Source organism: Numenius arquata, chromosome 8 (genome assembly GCF_964106895.1).
Source record: "Numenius arquata chromosome 8, bNumArq3.hap1.1, whole genome shotgun sequence".
NCBI classification, from domain to species: domain Eukaryota; kingdom Metazoa; phylum Chordata; class Aves; order Charadriiformes; family Scolopacidae; genus Numenius; species Numenius arquata.
The window spans coordinates 21,928,435-21,950,613 of NC_133583.1; the positions used below are offsets into that span (position 1 = coordinate 21,928,435).

Consider the following 22,179-nt stretch of genomic DNA (forward strand, 5'->3'; position numbering starts at 1 on the left):
GCCTCCTGTCCCGCCAAACGGGGCGGGGGCGGTGCCGGGCGCTACCCACCCCTCCCCCCCTCCCTCGCCTCAGCCCCGGCCGAGATGCGGCGGACGCTCCTGCCGCTCCGCGCTCTCCTCAGGGCCGGCCCCGCGGGGCGCCCGCCCCGGACCCGGGCCCTCAGCGGGCTCCGCAAGGCGGGGGGCGGCAGCGAGGTACGTGGCGGGGGGGGGCAGCCGGCGGTCGCGTCCCGGGAGCGGGCGGGTCCCTCAGCGGGGTGGGCCGGGGCGGAACCGAAACGGGCCCGGGCGGCGGCGGCGGCGGCAGAGCCCGGGGTGCGGCGGGGCCGGGCCTGAGGGGCGGTGGCGGATCCCGCTCCTGGGGGATCGCCCTTCTCCCGCCCCGCCCGGGAGCCGGGGTGCCGTTGCTGGGGGTTCCCCGCAGTGCCCGGGAGCCCCCCTCATCCCCGGGGCGGGGCGGCGGCTTCTGGTGCGTGTTGTCTCGGAGCAGGAACCGGGACAGTCGTGCCTACGGCGGCCGGGGCGCGGGGCTCCCTCCTCTCCCCTCCGTTGTCGCCGCGCTGCGGGTCGCTTGTGGGAAGGGAGAAGCCTTTATGGCCAGAAGGGGAAAAAGAGCTGTTAGTTTCCTTATCTCGTTGGTGTATGCTCATCCCTTCCCGGGGTCTTTTTTCCTCTGTGCACTTGGCGAAAGACTTTTATTTTTTTCCCTTGTTATTCACGGTGAAACTCAGGCTTGTCCCCAGCAATTACAGGTGGCAAAACGAAGGCGGCAGGCTGTTTCCTACAAAACTCTTACAGTGTAGTTCCAGTAATTCCCCGGAGCAGCTCCCGGAGCCTGAGATAATTACCTGCGCTTATCAGCAACATCATCTCTCTAGCGGTGGGGTTGTCTCTGATGGAACTGTTGCAGACAACTCGGAGACAAACCCCGGTTGCGGGGTTTTTGTTTTTAAATAGCGGGCTGATGGTTATATGGGGTAGAAAGGAGGGCGCTTTCACGGGAGGTACTTGCCTGTAAAACTGACCAAAACCCAACCGCCTAATTAAAATCGGCGATATTGTGATGCACTTGAAGCATTGGCTTTATTAAATTGGGTTCAGTTGGGGAATGCGATCAAGCTCCCGGGTTTCCAAATGTGGTCTTGGCAAAGGCACCAGCGAGAGCCGGCGTGTCGAGGAGCCTCTGGAGCCCCGTCACCTTCCCGATGGCAGTGGCAGTGTCTGTCTCAGTGCTGTGCCCAGCTGCGGGGAAAATGCAGCAGGTGAATAATTGATGAGGAAGAAAGTGCTCCTTAAATAGGCAAAATGCCCTTCTCCCTGCACGGGAAGAGCCCTGGGACAGATGGAATAGCAAAGGCTGTCTCAGCTCTGTTGGCTGGAGCTGTCTCTGTGCCCGTTTCCCCATCGTGGTTGGTCCCAGCGCTTCATCTCTGCCTTCTGTTTCATCAAGCAATGAAATGAAAGAGGAGACCATAAATTCCAAGAGCCCTCGATTCCATTTTAGGCTTAGGAGAGAAATGATGTTTAGATTATAGATCCTTTTTGGTCCGTCCTTTTCCAACCTGAATTAGTAATGGTGTCGTTGCTCGAGGGTCCTCTCTCTGCCTTTGGCTTGTCATCCTCCTCATCTCTCTTACCCCTCTTCACCTCCTGCTCCCTTTCGGGGTTCGTCACAGCCAGTTCTTCACCTCTTCAATGGCGGGCAATGAGAGAAATTTTAGTAAGTCCAACAGCATCTTTGTTTAAGGAGGTGCTACCTTTAACAATAGGCACTAGCTTGCCATATATAAAATAAGAATCAACTGAGGCAATGTGTAAGGAGCACAACAACGTCTGGCTGCAGTCGTGGGACAGAAAAGTATAAGTGACAGCAGGGACAGTTTTAGCATCTAAACAGCTTGTAAGGGAGAAGCCGAGTACAACCTTTGCATCTAAACAGCTTCTAAGGGAGGAGCTGAGTACAACATTTGCATTCAAGACCTACCTGCTGCTGAAAAAAAATTACTTTTGTTTACTTTGTTAGTAGTTTCATTTTGTTAGTATTCTGAGCATTGCAATTACCTGCAAAGTAGGGTGGGGATAAATCAATCGAAAGCATGAGTTGCTGGCACAGCAGCACGTATTTTTTTTGTACCTCTCTTTATCAATTTAACTCAGTTTGTCCCAATCTTCTGAAATGTTCTGGAGCTAATAAAGCAAGGTAGAACTCCTGCGGCTGCGTGCATAAGGAAGACGGAGTTGCTGTGCTGCTTTTTCACAGCAGGTATTGCAGTGTATGAACATTCTGTATGCACAAAGTTGAAGATCCATTGCTTCCCTGTGGAGGCATCTCTTTTCATCGGGCATTCGCTATTTTAAGCTTTATCCAACAGGCCTAATTAAGGGCATAACTAAGGCACTCTTTCTTTTCAATTTCGTCTTGCAGCTCAACACACTGCCATCCTTTGGTTTTCTCTTTGACATCGATGGGGTGCTGGTACGGGGAAAGACTCCGATTCCTGCTGCAAAAACTGCCTTTCGAAAGCTGGTGGATTCTCAGGGACAGTTCTTGGTGCCGGTGGTATTTGTCACCAACGCGGGGGATTGCCTTCGCCAGAAAAAAGCTGATCAGTTGTCTCATCTGCTGGGAGTTCCAGTGAGTAACTTAAATCTTACTTATTTAATTATTTACTTATGGTGAGCTTGCCAAGTGTATTATCTTCCATTAAATGCTGCTCAGTTAAATCAGTTTTGGTTTTCCCTTAAGCCATCTGAAATGCTTTGCTGGAGGTATGATAAAGGTAAAAAAACGCTGGCCAAAGCTAATGGTATTTCCACTGGTAAAGGTACTGGTTTTTCCAATGGTAATGGTATTTCTTTGCAACATTATTATCGTGGGGATAAATCATGCCTTCTCCAGAATAATGAAAGTGTGTGCCAGTAACATGAAACTGTTCTAGCAAGACGAGTGTCCTCTGAGATACCGTGCAAGACGGGACCTTCCTGCCTCTGTCTGATACAAGTGATACAACTTTATTCCCCCCTCCTCGATCTGTGGGCGCTGCAGGCAGTAGTACCTCTCCGTTGCTGGAGCCTGTGTTTGAGCATTACTAAGATAAAGCTGTAAAGTTTGTTCTGCAGTGCCTTTTGTTAATAAACAATAAAATCCTGTGTGTGGTGGGTAAAATGACATCTCAATTATTTTTTTATTTTTTTTATTTTTTAAGATCTGTAAAAGTTATAAGTAGTGATACATAATAGCATCCTCTCAGGATGATAATTTTACCATTTTTATACCTATTGAAGGAACAGGATATGGAAGCTAAAAGGTGAAGGTCTTCTGATTCAATTAAATTAATGCTGCAAAGGTACCACAATTGGAACTAGGGCACTTCTGGTTCTTCTTCCCTGTTTGTTTTCTAAGTGCATTTGGTGATTCTGTGAAACTAGGAGGGAAAACCTTGTGTTCACATTGAATAGAGTAATATACAGTTGAATAGAATAACAGGTTGCCCAGGGAAGTTGTGGCTGCCCCATCCCTGGAAGTGTTTAAGGCCAGGCTGGATGGGGCTTTGAGCAACCTGCTCTAGTGGAGGTGTCCCTGCCCGTGGCAGGGGGGTTGGAACTCGATGATCTCTAAGGTCTCTTCCAACTCTAACCATTCTATGATTCTATAATGCTGGAAGCTGGAAGGGGTGTGTATCACACTTTGTCACTAATGTATTTTTTTTCTGACATATTATCAATAGTCTGCAAAACTCAAGAGAAAATAATACAGTAGGGTTTTAGGTAGATATGTATGATTGTTTTGTAATGCATAGAATTTGTCACACCTGTTAATTAAAATCTGCATACAATAACTTCTCTGAATACCAACAGCCTCCTTTTGTTTTTAAATCCCAAACAGATTTCACAGGATCAGGTGGTGATGTCCCACAGTCCTCTACGGATGTTCAAACGTTACCACGAAAAATGTGTTCTCGTATCTGGCCAAGGACCAGTTCTTGATATTGCTCAAGAGTATCTTTAAAAAAACAAACCAAACAACTTTCTGTTTAAGTATTTTCCTTAACCAAGTCCAGGGGATCCTGTGCATCAAGTGGAGAGCGAGTATTTCAACACTACACATCCAGAAATAGGCAATGGTAGTTCTCACTGTGGTGGCAAATTTATGTTTTGAAAACGGTTGCTGTGTTGTTATTTGCTTTGCTTCGTTCTATCTGGTTTTAATTGGGAAGGAAAAGAGAGAATTTTTTTTTTAATTATTATTATTTGTATGTAAATGGCACTGTAGCACAAGGGGTTTTTGCCCTCTTGTGCATTCTATCTATTATTTATCACATCTGGCTTCTAGCTCAGTGGCTGCCTCTGTACTAACTGCCAAAAAGAACTTAAATGACGTTGATGTAACGATGGTATCAAAGCTTCAAACTGTAATTTAATGACCTTCACCTTGGCACAATCTTCGCTCATTCTTCCAGTAACTCCCTTCTGCACTTCTTCCTTTATTGGGATTTTGATTAAAGTTGGTGTTAATATAAGTTGTAAAAAATGTATTTGCGACTTGTAAGTATAAGCTTTATTTCAAATACAAAGGTGAGAAAAAGTTATTGAAGGAATATTCCCCTTAATTTTCAAAATTTTTAGGCAGGACTAAGAGAAAAGTGTATTACAAGACTAAATACAAATATAAAGAATGTATTTCCGTTAAATAGCTTTTTCATACGGGATAGTCTTATTTTAAAGTAGCTTTACAAATGGCCGTGGTGTTAATTCCAATACAAAATCAGGTGGCTTAGTTTATATAACCGATACGATGCAAATGAAAATAAGAGCTACTTAAATGTAAGAAGTCATCTTAGTATTCAGAGTAGCATCACAACCGCTTTTTTACACAAATGAGCAGCTGTAGTTTGATTGCCTGTTGTTAACTAAGCTTAAATTAATGGGTTAGATCAGCATTTAAGAGAAGTACTATGCAGATCAGAAAGTTATTTTTTTTTATCCCTTTTGGTCCTTTCCTTTTCCGATGTGTTTTGGTATTTAACTTAACTACTTGTAGAGCGTAATTAAACGTGATTAGTCAGTCCACCTTAGTGCAGAGAATGGAGCTTTGTGCTGGTTGTTCATCTAGCCATACCTTTGCAGCCATAATGGCCTAAGGAAAGCACAGTCTGGAGACAGTATTATTTCCTCAACTACCTCATATTTCTTTCCTGTAATAATTACACAAGATGTTGTCTTGCTGCCAGATAAACTTCATTTTGTGCTTATGTAAAGATGATCTTGCAGTATTGCAGGTCTAGAGTGGCTTCTTGCTTTTTGTCTCATATTTTGAGCAAGATTTATGCATAATTTCTGTCTTAAGATTTCAGACACGCAGGTCTCCCATTTATAAATAGTGGCATGATCATCTTTTTATCTCGCAGAAGAAAAAGTCAATCTTTGATATGTTGCTTTGATTCCTAAACTCGCTTTACAGGATAAACCTGCTTATGTTAAAATTGTTAAAATGGAATTACCGATTTTTAAGATCTTTTGATAAAAGCAGTTCTGTATCCTTAACTGGTATTTTCCCAGCCTTGGTTTCTGTCAGCCTATTACCATTGAGACCTTGCGGGAGAAACACCCTTTGTTAGATGTAGTTGACCATGACAGGAGACCCAGCGTTCTGGTGAGTGCGTATTTTTCTTTTAAAATCCTTTGTTTGCTCAGTTGATGACATTCTATAATAGGGGTCAGTATTTAAACTCCCCAGCTAATCCTGCTGTTCTTACACTGTAATTTGACTCTGCTTTTCCGCTTGTTTGTTTTATTACAGCATTGTCAAGAACAACTATAAACTTTTTTTTATCAGTGGTAATTCTTTAACATTATCTTTGGTTTTGTAACATACTGTTGTGGAAAACCTTATAATTTAGAATAGATATCTAATTCAAAATCTGTCTTGGAAAGCTTACTAGCTTCGTCAGATGTCTGGAAGATAAAATAATCTTTTTCCTTCAGTACAGGGTTGTCTTGGTCTTGTTTCTAGGCTTTGAGGTTGCTTTGATTGTAAATCAGTGTTTTGTAGATAACTAATTGTTCTCCAAAGGATTCCCTTTCTTGTTTATACTCTTATTTAAATATATTTAAATACTAACAGTACATACTGTATGGTTTCAACTGAATTGTGCAGAATTTCAAAAAGAAGTGAATACATACATGGTAAATAGACACGTGTGTTGTACGTATCCAGGGTCAGCACATGGAGCGGGTTTGTCAAGAAATTCTCTGTGGGTCATAGAATCCCTAACTCAGTTACATCACCTTCTCCCTTGCTTCTCAACCAACCATGCAGATGTAGAAGTTCAAGAAACTGTTCGTGTATCTGTCACCACAGGGAGTAAATCACGAAATACAAACTCTTATTTGTCTAGCGAATATATTATGTGTTAGACTGTACTTTTCTTTCTTAGCAGTGTTTGAAATGCATTTCTAAAACTACTTTTCAAATGTCTTGTTAATACTAGGGGCCTCTTACGCCTGTGGAAAAATAAACATCCATACTTTCATACACAAGTAAATTAAACAACTGAAACTTTATAGCTTGCCAGAGGAAGGTAAATAGATGGAGGAGAATGTAGAACACACTGAATGTCTGCTGTTCATTTGCCGCAAGATTCACTTCAGAACTGAAATACGAGTTTCTAAGTAAACTGATGTCATGTATATACCAAAATAGAGTGTGTTTCCTGTCAGCGTTGCAGAAGGCAACTGTGGGAGCTATACTTGAATTTTTTCTGTTAAAAATAGTAGTAAATGTTTAATCTTGTAGAAAACTTTTACTTTTTTCTTATTGCAGTACCCCTCTGCTGTGGAGCTTCCCAAGATTGAGGGTTAGTTATCTTTACTTAACTTGCAACTCTCCTTTAATAGATGAAATATCTTTATTGTACTTTTCTTTATAATTAGAATTTCCTTTTAGATTGCTGGGCACTTCAGAAGTTGGCTGAGGCAATTCTAAAATTTCTTTGTTAATGATATCTGTCATTAATTTGGAATGTATCATGTGTGATAAAGCTATTTTTTTAATGTGTGCAGTTTTCAGCCATGGGGTTTTGAAGTCTCAGAAGACGGGGGAGGTCTGCTCTCCTCTTCATCTTCCTTTTAACGGGCTATTATTGCCTTCCTTTCAAAAACGAGGAATGAATCGATGTGTTCAGAAATAATCAGTCTTGTTGGTACAGTGGTCAGGGTGGTCGCTTCAGAGCTGTAGTAGGAGAAGCATCTCTTTTCAGCAGACCATGTTCACCCATGTCTCTTCTGAAGTACAGGAAAGTAGAAACGGGACTTTTGGATTTAAAAATATCTGAGTCAGATTATGGCTGGAGACCAGAAAAATGGCTAAAACCAACATTCAATTTTTTTTTTTTTTAAGATGAGCAAAATATAACATCTCCAATGGATTATTTAAATCCTGTACAATAAACATAGAATTCACGAAGGTATGAGAGACTTAGAAATGCAATTTAGAACTTATTATTTTGTGGTGCTATGGACAAACTTAGCCAATAAAAAATAAATTCCTTAAAGCTGTAGATTTTGCAGTGGGGTCTTATTGCTTCTGAGATATTCTGTGAATAAAATGGGTATAGGATATATTAAAACCCTAAGTTAAAGTTAACGTGACTATTACATTAGTTCACTGTTAAATCACTTGTTCGGTCACTTTAGCCCAAGTTTTAGTGTCAGAGATTTGGTGCCGTTAACTAATTGTGTGTTTTGCAATTCCTGTTCTGTAGCTGTTGTTCTGTTTGGGGAGCCGGTCAGATGGGAAACCAACCTCCAGCTGATCATAGACGTTCTGCTGACAAGTGGCTACCCTGGGAATCCCTACCGCCGGGAAAACTCCCCTCACATTCCTGTGCTGGCCTGTAACATGGATCTGATGTGGGTGGCTGAAGCACAGTCCCCGAGGTAAGGGCAATAATATATCGTGATAATTTGGATTTTTCTTGTTTCTTCAGTAAAATACAGAGTCAATACTTGTATACAAAATGCTGCAGCTTCTCAGTAGGTCTTGGCTTTGAATACAAGGTCTCTAAAGCAATGTGCTTTCAGCAAGTGCTGCCTAATTACCGTCTACATTATTGCATTCAGGAAATCAGTTACTCAAGATAAAAACTGCTTTTAAGCCCTAAACCTTTCTGTTTCCCGCTCCCAGAAGGTTTTTGCCTGAGGGCCTCAGGGTCTCAGTTCAAAGGAAAAAATGAAAAAATTATCAAGGCCGTTGTTTCATGTCATTAGGTCCTTCTTTGATATTTCTCTTTTCTGCCCTACAGTTTCTGGTAGGGTAAAGAATGGACCGTGCTAATTGAAAGCAGAGAGTGTTTTTGAGCTGAGGGCAATATGGTGAGCGCTTTAAGGAACATAAGAAAAACCAAGTAGAGCACACAGAACAAGGTGGCATGATCTCTGATAGTGGTTTTGTTTGATTTTGTTTTCAATAGAAGGGAGTTCTTTGATAGTTTTGTTTCCTTTCTCTTCGCCCAGTCTTAAACGTGAACATACACTGAAATAGAAATTGTTGTTATTGTGACTGGATTCATCTTGGGCTGGAGACCTTGTCAGATATCCTTACTTGGATGCAACGACCGTTTCTAATTAGCACGTTGGCAAAATACATTTTGTGGTACAAAATACGTGTGTGATAGTTTGAGGCTAGAGTAAGGCAACCAATACATCTACAGTGAATAAGATCTGTCGTTTCAGTTGTGTCCTCGGGAAAGATCCAGGATAAAGTTTGGTTTTTTTTCCTTTTGAGTTTGACAGTATGACAACTCTGCATTTGTCGGGGCTGTTACCTTCACTACTGGAATATAATGCCACAACTAAGTTGTTTTCAGCTGTTGCTAACAATTCCTGGAAATAATTTTATGCTTATTTATTGGTATTTCATAATATAAAGCAACAAACAGGATGGAGAGAGGGAATGCAGAGTTCACTCAGAATTCAGAAAAGCCAATTCTGTACCACATTTAAAAGTGCTACAGCTGCCCCCTCCTTTGTAGCTTTTTTCCTTAAAAGACTATTTTGATTTCTAGGCCACTAGAGATTGAATTTCTTTATTAGTGCACCTCGTATATCTCTGCTGGCTTCTGACGGTCATTATATTGGTGGTTTGTTTTTTTTAGGCTGTAGATACCTGGTTTGAGCAGCTATACTAATCTACGTGCGTTAGAATTACCTAGCAGCTGTTCTTAAGAACTATGTGTTATTTATTGTATATAGAATTGTTGTACAGCAACCTTTTATTCTTCTTTTGTGTTTTTGATAATTCCGTGTTTCTCAACTGGTACATATTAGTTTATCCCTGATATCGCACCCCGACTTCAGTAATGAAGGAAAACGGCTTTTTTCATCGTGAGATTACATCTTTGAAATAACTGATTTACTGGTTTGGTGGTTGACCCATCATCACTGTTTCTATCTTGATGAAAATAACCAAGTTACCAAAAACTCTAAAATTAGAGTTTGTTCCTTGATCCTCCTTCGCATCCAATTTTTTAGGGAAACCCATGTAGGTTTTTTTTGTTTCTGTATTACAAGTGGGTTTTGGTATAGTCTTCTGTTTAAGGAGAGATCAATTTTCCTTCTGTCTGATTCTAATTTTCCTTTTTCGTCCCTCCTCCTCTTTGCTAATGTAGCCAGTTCTCTTAGGTCACTGCAGAGCATACGCCACAGGCTAGGCATTGTTTCCAGAAGCATCACTTCTGTAAGTAGGGTATCTACTTAAGTGCAAGTACCGCTAACACAAACCACTGCAACACTTGAAAAATAGATCAGTCTGTTGTGCTCTCCCAATAATGTGTTTTTATTGTGGTTTTTATCACTCAGCTAATCAGCGTTTAATTTTCAGTGAAACAGCTGTGGAAATCTTGCATGCGAATGGAGGGAAATTTGATAGCTACGGGACGTGATTTATTCCTAAAAAATCATGAAATAAAAAAGCCTTGCTTATTTTATGTGTACTTAATATAATTTGATTATACCTGTGTAGGTTTGGGCACGGAACCTTCATGGTTTGTTTGGAAAACATTTACAAGAAGATCACCGGCAAAGATCTGAAATACGAGGCCTTAATGGGCAAGCCCAGTAAACTGACCTACCAGTATGCAGAATACCTCATCCGGGCGCAGGCCACAGAAAGGCAGTGGAAACAACCCATTCAAACCCTTTATGCTGTCGGGTAAGATGCCATAAGTCTAACGAGTTCATCAGGTAATTACCTACGCAACATAAATACCAGCAATGAAAAATACAACTCTTACTGCTTTTGTTTCTCACGCCATTGGGAACACTTAACACTCTCGATGCTGCGGTCTACTTCTTGTAACGTTTTCAAGCCTCACTGTTTCTAACCTTCAAAATTAATAATACTTTGCTCCTTCTACGTGTAACTTCTATAGAAGCACAAAGAGTGCTTTATGTACAACTAAGATTTCTCACGATTTTTAAAATTATTATTTTTGTTTATGTAATAGGCTATGTAAATCTAATAAAGAGAATTAGCATGGGTGTTTTGTTAGCTTTACAGGTATAACACTAACAAGCTTTGAGTAAAGGATGGTTATTAGGGAGTGTAGAGCTAGAATTTATTTGTGAGGTCTTTAAGCTGGGTCACATGCTACTGTATGTGTTGTCACACCATAGAATCCTTTTCATAGAAAGATATAAAGCTGTATTGTATTAAAGATCATGATTCTACCCCTCTACTCTGTGCTTGTGAGACCCCACCTGGAGCACTGTGTCCAGCTTTGGAGTCCTCAACACAGGAAGGACATGGACCTGTTGGAACGGGTCCAGCGGAGGGCCACGAAGATGATCAGAGGGATGGAGCACCTCCCCTATGAAGACAGGCTGAGAGAGCTGGGGTTGTTCAGCCTGGAGAAGAGAAGGCTCCGGGGAGACCTCATAGCAGCCTTCCAATATCTGAAGGGAGCCTACAGGAGAGCTGGAGAGGGACTCTTTGTCAGGAAGTGTAGTGACAGGGCAAGGGGTAATGGTTTGAAATTGGAAGAGGGGAGATTTAGATTAGATATTAGGAGGAAATTCTTTCCTGTGAGGGTGGTGAAGCACTGAGAACAGGTTGCCCAGGGAAGTTGTGGCTGCCCCATCCCTGGAGGGGTTCAAGGCCAGGCTGGATGGGGCTTTGAGCAACCTGGTCTGGTGGGAGGTGTCCCTGCCCATGGCAGGGGGGTTGGAACTCCATGATCTTTAAGGTCCCTTCCAACTCTAACCATTCTATGATTCTAAGATGTTTGGGAATGCAGTAAGCTTACTCATGGACTGCTAATTACCTATCCTTGATTTTCCCCTCCCCCTGCCCCACTCTGCAATTTCAATATGGAAAGTTGTTTGCTTTTGTGATAGGTCCCACTTAATGAAAATGGTGTAATCAAATAGCAATGGGAATGGATTTCTTTCTGTGAAGTACGCAGATAGGAAGTTATGTAAAGTGTAAAGTGAACTGTTACACTGAAACCGTATACATGTCTTTCATGCAATCGAAATTTGACAACTAAAATTGCACTGCTGACTAAATTTTCTTCTTATGTTTCCAGAGATAATCTCATGACTGATGTCTATGGTGCTAACCTTTACAATCGCGACCTTGAAGAGAACTCCAGAAAAGGGTCAAAATCACGGATTCAGGCCAAAGCTGCTGGTGGCAGAGGATCTGCCGCCCTCTCTCAGGATGATGAAATAGACAACAGTTGGGAGAATGAATTGGCGTCCGCAGCTGCTGCCCGCTGTAGGTCTGTTCTGGTTTGTACTGGGGTGTACAACCCTCACATGGAGGTACCCTTGGACACCAGGGAGAGCGTCACGGAAACGGTGTTCCACGGCCACAGAGATTTTAGATTTGAGCCTGGTTTAGTAGAACCTGATCATATTGTGCCAGATGTTGATGCTGCTGTAGACCTGGTCTTCCAGCTGGAGAACTTTGCACCTAATTGAGACGACTTGATTGCTTAAGGACTACTCAGTGCTATGCTTTTCTTCCCAAAAAACAAACTGCTTTAAGATCATGCCACAAACTGCTGGTCTCTAAAATTTTTAACTTTAAATACAATCTTATATAAAGTATATTAATATACTTAGGCATATTAATATATTTAATATAAGTATATTAAATATCAATAATGCTTTTTAAAGTACTTTGAAATATGCAATTTCTTGCTTTAGTTGCCCGTTATTGTCCTCTGATTCATTAGGTTAGGTATTTTAATAGCAATTTTTCATGTTAGCGGTACTTAAATTCCCACACGACTGTACAATCTTTTGTTGGCTGGAAAATTTAGCTTCTAGGTATTGGGGAACTTGAGGATATGGGATTGTGGCGCTGGGATCACTCACACAATGACAAACTGGTAGGTACAGAGCATGATGTGTATTACTGCCTGTTATTCTGCGAGTAATGAGCGTGCTTTCAGAGCGAAATTCACACCTGTTACTCTGTACTTGCTCAGGTATAACCCTGCAGCCTTGCTTTTTACCTGTTTTGCCGTGTGTCTGGAGCTGCTGTTTCTTCTCTCTGTTCCAACACGTAAAGCCTTAATAGAGCTGCCCGTGTCCGATGGGGAGGGCTGACTTGTTGACACCGTTTTTGGAACTCCAGCTGAGCTGAGCACAGTCGTGTCAGGAAAGCAGCCAACAGTGCGTGCCCTGTGGGGCACAAAACCTGGCCTTTTTGTCCTTTGCCTTTTTATCTGCACTTTTTTCGAGGAATTTAGATTAGCAAGCTTTAGCAATTATGTTTCAGGCGTTTCTGTCAGTTGGACTTTTCCACTGAATGAGTGACTACTGTTTGGGCAAAAAGTGCCTAGTATTTTACTTGAATTTTCATACCATTGTGGTAATTAACCGGCCTTGAGTGTAATATATTTCACCTTACGTCAATGTTATATGTTGTTGGGTTCATGGATTTTATAGCTGTTCATTTTAAAAAAAAAAAAAAAAGTAATTTATGTTGTTTTTATAAAATACTTTTAAACGTTTTCATCCAAAGATGCCTTTGAAACTATTTTTGTGTTAATTTGTTATAACACAGTGTATGATGTACTTGTGACATAATCTTGGAAAACAGAAGACAATTAAGTGTACTTATGTACTTAAAGACAAAGTCAACTTACACACAGATGTCACTTAACATCACCTTGAGGGCCAGTCAGGTTTTTATAGTTGGGTTTGTTTGTGTTGTTTTTTCTTCAAATTAGAAATTGTATAAACGAAAATCTGTGGGTCTTCATTTTTCTTCTTGCAGAACTAGGAAAAAAACTAGCTTAAAAACACTGATAAGACAGATGGTGGCATAAAGTGAAATGACTTCCTGGCCAGCTTCTTCACTGCTTATTATCCTGAAATCAAAATCTGAAAACTCATGCCGTGAAGAGAACGTTGCTGCTGTGAAGTCAGGTTTTTGTTGTTGCTGTGTTTTCTCCATTTGCAAAGCACCGTAAAGCCCCTCTCTGCTGTCAGGACTGTTGATGTGCTCACTCACAGTGTTTCGTAAGTAGCTTTCAACATACCGTGCTGGATCCAGTTTAAGGACAGTGCCCTAAACAGTGTATTTCCTGTTTCTTCACTGGGAAGGTATTACAGCAGCACATTCTTGCCTTTTTAAATTGTTACAATAAACAGATATATACCTGTTTCTTTAGCACTTTCCTGTAATATGCCAACTATTGTGAAGTATGCCAAAGGGAAGATTGTAGTTTTGTGAAATGTTGGGGTGACTGAGGTTGCGTTGTTTCAATACCAAAGCATGTTGTACAGTTAACTATAGAGTTAACTATAAATAGTCTTTTAACTATTACCGGAAGCGGTTCCAGGCTGTCAGTGAAGCAAGGAATAAAAAGTGAAAGTTGATGAGGAACAGAAAATGTTCAATTTGTTTCTTTGTTTCCCCCCCCCCCCCCCCCCCCCCCCCCAAATATGCATGAATACTTGAAAAGGTTCGTGAAGGAATTGTGTATATACTTTCTAAACTTTGTCCCTCATGGAAACATAAACTTGTAATGCATATGTAGGAAAAAAAATGCCATTTGACTGTCAGGCTGTTACCGTTTTTAACTGAAAGGAAGGCAGGTTTTTAGTCTATATCCGTCTTAGAGCATTTAGGCTATGTCTGCATTGTGGGGGTGTGAATGTTGCCTGGTGAGTCTGCTGGAGCTCCCTTTCACAGAAGGACACAGGGTTGGAAGGGACCTCTGGAGATCACCTAGTCCAACCCCACTGCCAAAGCAGGTCCACCCAGAGCAGGTTGCACAGGAGCTTGTCCAGGTGGGTTTTGAATGTCTCCAGAGATGGGGACTCCACCACCTCTCTGGGCAGCCTCTTCCAGTGCTCTGCCACCCTCAAAGTAAAGAAGTTCCTCCTCATGTTGAGGTGGAACTTCTTATATTCAAGTTTATGCCCATTTCCTCTTCTCCTCCTGTCCTTTAACATGATTCTTTCTATGAATGTACGACCACGTCCCAGTAGTGGACTAGGCTGCCACTAAATCTGGAGCTGCATCAGCACAAAACAAAAAATTGCAGAATTTTTTAGTAAAATATCATATCCGGGCAGATTGTCTTAAAGATGTGAGTAATTCACAATAATCTGTTGCAGTATTTTGTAGTAGTGTTACCGCAAAGCGGCAGATAAATCTTTCTAAGGCTCCATTTCAAGTTTAGAAAGCAGGCATTCTTTATTGTGGCGCTGGGTGCACAGGGGATAGCTTCTCCTATTGTGCACACCGAATTCTGTTGTCAAATTAAATTTATACACAACAGGTATACGTATTCAATGTAATTCCAAGAAAACATTAGCATATTCACTATATTTCCAAGAATTCATTTACATATTATAATAAGCTTTTGGGCACGCGTAGTTGTGCCTTCTGGTGGTCCTCATTTTGGGTGAGGGTCGTTTCTTCCTCAGTCTTCATCATCTTTAGCTGTCCTTTGGCTCGCTTTTCATGTTGCAAAACATTCTAACTGCTTAATTGCTCATTAAAACTAATGATCTCTCTGCTACCACCTGTTTGTCAGGCAATGTCCATATTTATTGCATCCCTGTCTTGGGTCACCACGTTCTCAGGGCCACAGACATCCTTTCTTACCTTACTAAGTCCTTGAAACCATTTGGGATGGTTGCTAAAATAGCTACGTTTCTTCTCTAAAAGAAGATTCTCTACAGTGTAACCATTTATAAACTACATAAAATCTGCCTTAGGTATCAGTAGTTTACTTCTTTCCATAAACTGCTTGATCATTATATTTTTTTTCTGCAACAACTTACGCTGCTATGTCTTTTGTTCTTCAGGAACACAAACGTGATGATAGGCTGTGGTATTGTGTAATCAAATCACACCTAGAGAAATTAAAAATATTTCAGCGGTCTCTGCAATGCGGTGGGATTGGCAGACGACTATCGGTAAGAGTTTTGAAAAAGATGCTCTAAAGTTCTCACTAAGCTTGGAAGATGTTCTTGCTGCTGTCAGTGTGGTATTTAAGCCTGATACATAATTTTTAGCCCTCTGTTGGAGTGCATTAGAATTCATCCAGCAGGAATCCAGCTGATGAGGTTGGTGACTGCTCTGCAGAGCGAGTGGAGGTGATCATAGAATCATAGAATCATCCAGGTTGGAAGAGACCCTTGGGATCATTGAGTCCAACCATTATGGACTCTTTATGGACTTTAAAGACTTTAAGGACTTTATAAGGACTTAAGGACTTAATAAGGACTTTAATAAGGACTTAATAAGGACTTTATAAGGACTCTTTATGGACTATGAAGGACTCATAAAGGATCTCTCTCCATCAGGAGACACCTTGATCCAACTGAAACAGTGATGCAGATGTACCTAGCCAGGACCACACACTTTGGCAGAGTTGAGGTATGTAAGTTCACGATATGTTAAATTCTGGAAGAATACAGAAGAATGTACGCGGGTTTGAGCCGAGTTGTTGTGGTGCAAAGATGTCTGCTCTCACACATGGCCTGGGTTAGCTTCTCCACCACCATCTCTAGATTTTGAAGGGGATTATTTGCCGTGGCTGAGGCGCGGCGCTGGGCGGGAAAGATGCCGGAGAGCTCCTGGCCTCGCCTTCCCTTCCTTTTCTCTTCTCTTTTTTTTTTTCCTCCCCCCCCATATTGTAGAAGTAGTGAAATGCAAAACCATGGCCCCATGCGGTTCTGCAGGGCTCAGGGCATTCCAGCTTCTCCAACTCTATGGACTGAACTCCAGCTTGGTAAGTGGGAGTCTGGTAATACGGGCTTGGCAGACCCTCAGAAAACCAAAATGCTGAAAAAATAGCAGGTGAAAGTGTTCATTCATAATTTTAGCTGCCTCTCATTCACACCCTTGCTTGGTTTCAAGTGCAAAGCACTTGGTAAGTTTTTTCCAGTCAGCAACTGAGAAGTTGTGGCCCAGGGGTCTGAGAGATGAACTCGGTTTGGTGCACTTGTAAACCCTCCCAACTGCTGGGAAAGATATGTTTACCCCCCAGTTTTTGCTATTTTGAAATAGTGACCTGAATAACACAACGCACTGAAGGCAGCTGCTGAAAGAGGGAGAAATCTATTCGGTGTCATAGGCAGGAAGCCAGGGTTACAGGAGTGTCTTTAAAACCCAGTGGTGTGCTTGTAACTTGAACAGAAATGGGGACTTGACAGTCTTTATTGTATGGTATCGCTGCATATCTTACACAGTCTGTATTAAAATTTTTTGGCTTTACGAGGGTGAATTTTTGGGTGACAAAATATACCCTGTTTTCAATGTTGACTGAAACAGCCTGCATGTTGAAAGTTTCAGAAAAGAGTGTTTCTGTAGTCACTTCTGTGAATAAAGGAAATTTGTATATATTCAAAATAGCACAGATTAGTTTACTTTGTGTAATGTAAAGATGGGTTTACTTTTTGTAATTAAGACCACCTGAGACTCAGCTGGTCTAAATTAAAAGTTCTTTTCTTTTGTTGGTCTTGTATGCCAAGCTCAGAATCCAGTATCAGAATCCAAGATCATGCTAAACACGCGTTACAGTTTAACACGTAGCTAGGTTTACTGCAGGTTTATCTATTGACCTCTTTCTGCAGCAGAAGCAGCACCTGCTGTATAGGTAAGAATATTTCTTAGAATAAAAAGTGGATTTTCGGTAGGTCTCGAGTTTCATGTCTTGTTTTATGGAAGCGTACATGTGAATATGCTTTCTGCTAGTTTAACAGCTAAGTTCCTGACCGTGCATGGGGAAAAAAATATTCAGTGAACTTAGACTATTAAAGAAAAGGATATTTTTTTTCAGATGCAAGCTACATAATGAAAGCCAGTTTGCCTCACTAACAAGAAAAAAAAAAAAGGTTGGTATGTGTACATCTTGTGTATCCAAACCATTTCACGCTCCTAGAGAATTCAAGGAAGAAAGAGTTCCTAGAAACGTGGCTAAGAAGTCCCTTTAAGCTGTTTGTCATATGCACTTACAATAAAGCCAACTAAGCAGTTGTCATGGTTGCTTTCCACAATAAATTCCACTTACCAGAAGAGACCTGTTAATGATATGTATTTTAATTTGGTCAGGCAGCAGAGAACAGAGCAGGGTTTTGGGTTTTTTTCAGTGTGTGGGTTTGTTTATTTTTTTCCCTCCACATAACCTTTTATGACTGGTTTAGCCTGTTCATGTTTTCAAGGGTCCACAAGTGTGTCCTGGGGAGATTCTGGCCGCCTGTCTTGCTCCCTCGTCAGTCAGGGTTGCGTGTTCTGCAGATCAAATAGTGCTTTGGAAGACGACCTGGGAAGCAGCTCTGAAATTAGTTAGTTATATCAACACAGGTGTGTATCCTTTCTGTTCTGGAAATATTGTGAGACCTTATTAGCAGCAAGACAGGCAGGTTCCAAGGTTCATACAAGGTGACATATGACTACATCATTATTGGTGTGTGCTGTGAAAGCACGGACTTACTTTTGAAGGCCATGTGTTTTACAGAGTTTAGAGAGAACTGTTCTACATGTTATATTCTAGGACTGTATTGTAATAATGGTATTATTTACATAAATGAATCCTAGCTTTGTTTATAAACTGTTACATTTGGTCTCATATCACAGCCTTGGAATTCATGACTTTGTATTTTTGGAGTAAATTAGCTTTTTCCGCATGTAGATTGAGAAACTGTACTGTAGATGTGCAGAACATGTGAAGTACATTAAAAAAAATAAAGGTCTGCCTACAAAGAGTAGGTACATGTTAAGCATGACACTTGCATTGTTTCTCTCTTACACTGATTCTCCACAGCACTGTGCACACCAGTGACACGTACAGTTACATCCAGAACGTTTCAGTAGTAAACAATGTGTTATTATCAGGAAATTAACTAATGTGTTCAGCTGTACTCACAACTCTAAGGAACCAGCTGTAGAGCATGGCCGTTTCATTCATAGAATCAGGGAATTGTCCGAGTTGGAAGGGACCTCTAGAGAGGCAGGCACCAATACAGGTTAGGCGTGGACCTGCTGGAGCCAAGCTCCGAAGAGAAAGATCTGGGAGTCCTGGTAGACAGCAAAATGACAATGAGCAAGCAGTGTGCTCTTGTGGCCAGGAAGGCCAAAGGAATCCTGGGCTGCATAGGGAAGAGTGTGGCTAGTAGGTCGAGGGAAGTCATTCTCCCCCTCTACTCTGCACTGGTGAGGCCACAACTGGAATACTGCATCCAGTTCTGGGCTCCCCAATTCAAGAGGGATAGGGAACTACTGGAAAGAGTCCAGCGAAGGGCAACAAAGATGATTCAAGGATTGGAGCATCTCCCTTATGAAGAAAGGCCGAGAGAGCTGGGACTCTTTAGCCTGGAGAAGAGAAGGCTGAGGGGAGACCTTATTAATGCCTATAAGTATCTCAAGGGTGGGTTGAAGGAGGAGGGAGCCAGACTCTTTTCAGTGGTTGCCAGTGAGAGGACGAGGGGCAACGGGCACAAGCTGGAATATAGGAGGTTCCACTCGAATATGAGAAAGAATTTCTTCCCGGTGAGGGTGACAGAGCCCTGGAACAGGCTGCCCAGGGAGGTTGTGGAATCCCCTTCTTTGGAGATTTTCAAGACCCGCCTGGATGCAGCCCTGAGTAGCATTCTCTAAGCAATCCTGCTTCAGGGGAGTTGGACTAGATGATCTATACGGTCCCTTCCAACTCTAAAAAAAAATTCAGTGAAATTCAGTGAAATTCAGATCATCTAGTCCAACTCCCCTCCTAAAGCAGGATTTCCCAGGGCACATCACTCAGGACTGCATCCATTGAAAAGTACTAATTGCTGTGTTGGTATCTGAGGCTGTTACTGAAGTAGTAGACTGAATACAGAACCAAGTAACTCGGTATTTGGCTCCTGTGGATCAAAACCACAGGTTTTAAAAACCTGCTTAGCTCATCTACTGACATTAGAATTAAAGGGCCAAGCAAAGAGAAAGGAGCGTTGCTTTGTTTAATTTACAGCAATTAAATAAAATCCAGGATCTAAATGTTCCCTTGGGAAGGTACAGTCATAGTTACATCGTTTACATGTAATTATAGGAACTGAAAAAGTTATTTGCGCTTCTCCAACATTGAAGACTGCTTTTCATTCTTAATCTGGCCAGTTATGTTGGAGAGTTTACTAACTGAATACAATGTAATGTGCACACAGTCATGTAAGTGATGGGCAGCTGTAGGGTAAGAGGAGGAGTTCAGTGTTTGTTTAATACAGAGTGCATTAGATCATATCTTGTGTAAAAGTAGAAGATCATACAGCACTGTAGAATAATTTCTTAAAACTTGATTTTGTTTCTGATAATAAACCACAGCGAGTTACAGCCATAAAAGAACAACAAAATATATTAATTGCCAAATGTTTACTTTAATTAAACCTTTTTAATGATACACAGTACAATGTATCCACTACTTTGCTAAAATTCACAACAAAAAGCAGGTTTCATATGTTTAAAAATATTTTTCATAATAAATTCATAAATAGATGAAGGTAAAGTATAAAAAATTACTGTAGTATGCAAGCTTGCTCCCTTGTCTCCTCATATTCCGAATGATCTAGTCAGTATTGTGATAAGAAAGTTTAAAAGCTAAGTAGTTACTGATGATTAGAAATGTACAGCCTGCATCTCTGGAAGAAACCTTGAAAAACAGCAACAGATTTGTCCTAGAAAATGCAGAATAATTTTAACACTGTTATCATCCAAACCCCTCAAATAATTTTGGAATGCAGTGAATGAATTCAATATGAATTAGAGATGTTTATTTTCTCCCCAGCAGGTGTGTGAGCCAGACTCACTCGAATGTTCTATGGAGTTGTGGGGTTTGTGTCTGTCAGGTCTCCGTGAGTGAGGCACAAAAGAGGGAAAAGCTGGTTGACGGCGCTGAGCATATCTGACTATCAAAAGTCTTAGTATTTCTCCTTACAGACTTATAAAATAGAAATCTTTAAAAACTGTTAAAATAACTAAATTCACCTTCTGCTCGATATATGTCTCTATCATCTCCTTTATGCCTAGCAAGCAGGATAGTGTCTTATCTCATCTGTTTTTTTCCCCTGGTTTTGAAATGGTGTGTGTAGTAGCACCATTCCAACACTTGGCTCTATCTGGCGAATACCTTATATTATACCACCAAACTGTATTAGCAAAGTTATTCTCCTTATCAATATTATTACTTTCTTAAGAAAATGTATATAGCATTTTATTTTGTCAAGTATCAAAGTACTTTTCACACTTAGAATAATCTATTTTAATACCATTCATAAAGGGAAAAAGGCTTACTCATGCACAGCATTGAAATAGGGAACGAACATGAAAAATACAGAATAATCAGGATTCTCTGGCTTTCACATTAATCTGTGGGTGTTTTTTTTTCTGATAACTAATTCCCTTTAGTGCAAAACCAGTTCCATACAAGTTTTGTGCTTTTTTTGCAATGGTAACTGGATGCTTTTGAAGACATTGGCAGGCATCTGTCTGCAGCTTTAACATCTCTGAAAATTCAGCTCTTAGCTTGCTTTTTTTAAAAGTACCTTCAAATTGTCAAGACAAGTTTGCATGCCGTGTTCAAAGGACAATCTTTCATACCCTTGTTTTCACAGGCAATAGTTTAGATACCCAAAATCACTCCCTCGCATCTTCATATGAGTTTATATTGCTCATAGAATTTAATGCAGAAAAAAAGGAGGGGTTGATCATCACGTGTTCTACAGCACAGTGCAGTGTAATAGGCTGCTACTTAGCGGTTACTGAAAAGACATTGGCTTTTGGAAGTATACAGATTGTGTTGGTTAGGTGCCTTAAAAAGACAATTTCTAAGTTTAATGTTTTCTTCTGCTTTTATCTTGAGAAGATAATCTTTGCGTCATAAGGTTTTTTTGTATTGATTGAACAATTAGAAATCATAACTGCTAGGTTGCCACAATTGTGGTCATATGTAAGGTACTTCCTCTGAACTAAAATTTAGAGAAACATAGATCCTTTCAGCTCGCTGTTACATCTGAATAGTGTGTACTGAGTGAGTTTATGGGGCAATTAAGGTTTAGACTTCTACAGAGTAGTCAAAGATGAGGTGTATGTTCTAATGAAGGCTTAAAACAGGTGACTGCTGTTCTTAGTATCCTAGTCTAGGCTTTAAAATTAAAAGATACACATCTAGGATTTTTTTTTGATGTTATGTTTATGATTAAAGGAAAAGAAAATATTTGTAATTTAGCTGTAATAGCAAATTTTGAATGAGCTAGCTAAGTCTTAGACAGAAGTGGCTTAAACAGAAGCAGCTTTGTGAAGCTGCTGTACCTAACTAATACCTCACCCTGACCTACACTACCTACTCAGATGAACGATGGCAAAGCTGTACTTGATTGATTTCAGAGTCCAGTGTACTATATACACATATTACAGATATTAAATAACTGTCAGGGGAGCAGGAGATTGATAGCTATACATGTGCAAAAACCTGCTGGCTACAGTCTATCTGGTGGCCCTTCAGTGCTTTGTGATAGGAAGATCAATCCTCAGTTTTCTGTTATATTTGAGGCTGAAAGTAAGTAGAAATCACTGCCAGCAATTCAGTTGTATAATCGAATTGGAAATAACTCCATTGAAGTAATCTTGCAAAAGAAACGTGGAAAGTAACTTTTTTCAACGATAAAGAGCGCCTCAAT

At 40.9% G+C, this 22,179-nt stretch overlaps 1 protein-coding gene across 1 annotated transcript; it reads left to right on the top strand.

Moving 5' to 3' along the window:
• The first annotated feature begins 84 nt into the window (after nucleotides 1-84).
• On the top strand, nucleotides 85-11,982 carry LOC141467709 (haloacid dehalogenase-like hydrolase domain-containing 5). Its single transcript, XM_074152356.1, has 8 exons — nucleotides 85-195; nucleotides 2,426-2,635; nucleotides 3,887-3,999; nucleotides 5,560-5,653; nucleotides 6,824-6,857; nucleotides 7,764-7,938; nucleotides 10,022-10,210; nucleotides 11,586-11,982. The coding sequence occupies exons 1-8, from the start codon at nucleotides 85-87 to the stop codon at nucleotides 11,980-11,982; spliced, it is 1,323 nt and encodes a 440-aa protein (XP_074008457.1).
• Nucleotides 11,983-22,179: the final 10,197 nt, after the last annotated feature.